The 2085-nt window shown below is 37.4% G+C and overlaps 1 protein-coding gene across 1 annotated transcript; it reads left to right on the forward strand.

The window, feature by feature from the left end:
* Positions 1–1145: 1145 nt before the first annotated feature.
* On the forward strand, positions 1146–2085 carry LOC100455948 (olfactory receptor 4F6-like). Its single transcript, XM_009250220.3, is given in 2 exon segments — positions 1146–1526; positions 1528–2085. Coding segments are annotated over 2 exon segments (939 nt in total).

Below are 2085 nucleotides of genomic sequence, written 5' to 3' on the forward strand. Positions count from 1 at the left end.
GTTGCTTATCACCACTGATAACTATTTTCCTTTTGTAGGAGTGAGCTAAGTGGAGAGCTTAATTCTGTCTCTATGGAAAAGATCAGATTTAAACAACTATTCTGCCCTGCTTAAAAAGTGTTCAGTGGGGACTAATACAAAGTGTGGCACATAAAGACCTTAAGTTTTAAATAGAGATAGGACATGAAAGACTGGCTAGAAGGCAGTAGTACCAAAAATGAGTGGACAAACCTGTTTTCCAAATTTTTAGCAACACTAGGAATAATCTTATATAAATCTTTGCTAATCTTGTATATAAAAATAAAAAAGTGTTATTTTAAAGATAAAAGTCTTGTGTAAAAATTAAAACAGTTTTAGGAGTGAGTGGAAATTGGAGGCATTGATAGAGCAACTTTCAGCTTCTAGGGAGCAATTTAGAATTTAATCATTCACTTAAATAAATTGCTTCAGTGGGAAGGTTGCTGATGATAATCAGTGTGAAAGGAACTTGAGTTATTCCAAGCTGAGTTGCCCTTTATGAATGTAAATGCCATTTATACTATTATCACCCAAAAGTCTAAAAAGGATAATTTGAAGACATATTGAAGAAACATGATTTACAATGACCAGAAATTCAATAGTGTTCCTTGTTAGATCACTCTTAGAACACTATTAGTATAAAGGTTTTTGGTTTGGTTACCACAGTATAAACAAGATTTATTTCCATTTACTGTATATAAAGGTAAGGGTATCAAAGAGGACTTCATGGAGAAAGGAATTAGACAGAGTGGGTACTGAAGAAAATAGGAAGAATTAGAGAGATGTAATGATGACAAAGGCATGTAGGCTGAGTGAAGAATGTGGAGTGCAGACATGAGCTGAAGTGTGTGTGTGTGTGTATAAAACAAAGGTATCCATTCAAGTAAGTAAATTAGTTCTTATTCTGTGCAACGTATTTTCTGGTGACAACATTTACAATAGAGGAATATGAGTTGCTTTGTGACTGAAATTGTCTCTAAAGGCATATATTAGCCCTTGTCTAGTTTTCTGACAACATATAAATTGCTCATGATTTTGCCAACATCAATGCTTTTTGTCCTAAATCAAAGTTTCTCCTTAGTCTCCTCTTTCAGTTAGCATGAGAGTTGTCACAGCCAACAGAGGCAATGGATGAAGCCAATCACTCTGTTGTCTCTGAGTTTGTGTTCCTGGGACTCTCTGACTCATGGAAGATCCAGTTCCTTATCTTCCTCTTTTTCTCAGTGTTCTATGTGTCAAGCCTGATGGGAAATCTCCTCATTGTGCTAACTGTGACCTCCGACCCTCGTTTACAGTCCCCCATGTACTTCCTGCTGGCCAACCTTTCCATCATCGATTTGGTATTTTGTTCCTCCACAGCTCCCAAGATGATTTATGACCTTTTCAGGAAGCACAAAACCATCTCTTTTTGGGGCTGTGTAGTTCAGAACTTCTTTATCCATGCTGTTGGGGGCACTGAGATGGTGCTGCTCATAGCCATGGCTTTTGACCGATATGTGGCCATATGTAAAGCCTCTCCACTACCTGACCATCATGAACCCACAAAGGTGCATTTTGTTTTTAGTCATTTCCTGGATTGTAGGTATTGTTCACTCAGTGATTCAGTTGGCTTTTGTTGTAGACCTGCCGTTCTGTGGCCCTAATGAATTAGATAGTTTCTTTTATGATCTTCCTCGATTTATCAAACTGGCTTGCATAGAGACCTACACACTGGGATCCATGGTTACTACCAATAGTGGATTTATTTCTCTGGCTTCTTTTTTAATTCTCATGATCTCTTACATCTTTATTTTGGTGACTGTTCAGAAAAAAACTTCAGGTGGTATATTCAAGGCTTTCTCTACGCTGTCAGCTCATGTCACTGTGGTGGTTTTGTTCTTTGGGCCATTAATCTTTTTCTATATTTCTCCATTTCCCACATCACATCTGGATAAATTCCTTGCCATCTTTGATGCAGTTATCACTCCTGCTTTGAATCCAGTCATCTATACTTTTAGGAATAAAGAGATGAAGGTGGCAATGAGAAGACGATGCTCTCAGTTTGTGAATTACAGTAAAATCTTTTAA

Source organism: Pongo abelii, chromosome 16 (assembly GCF_028885655.2).
Source record: "Pongo abelii isolate AG06213 chromosome 16, NHGRI_mPonAbe1-v2.0_pri, whole genome shotgun sequence".
NCBI lineage: Eukaryota > Metazoa > Chordata > Mammalia > Primates > Hominidae > Pongo > Pongo abelii.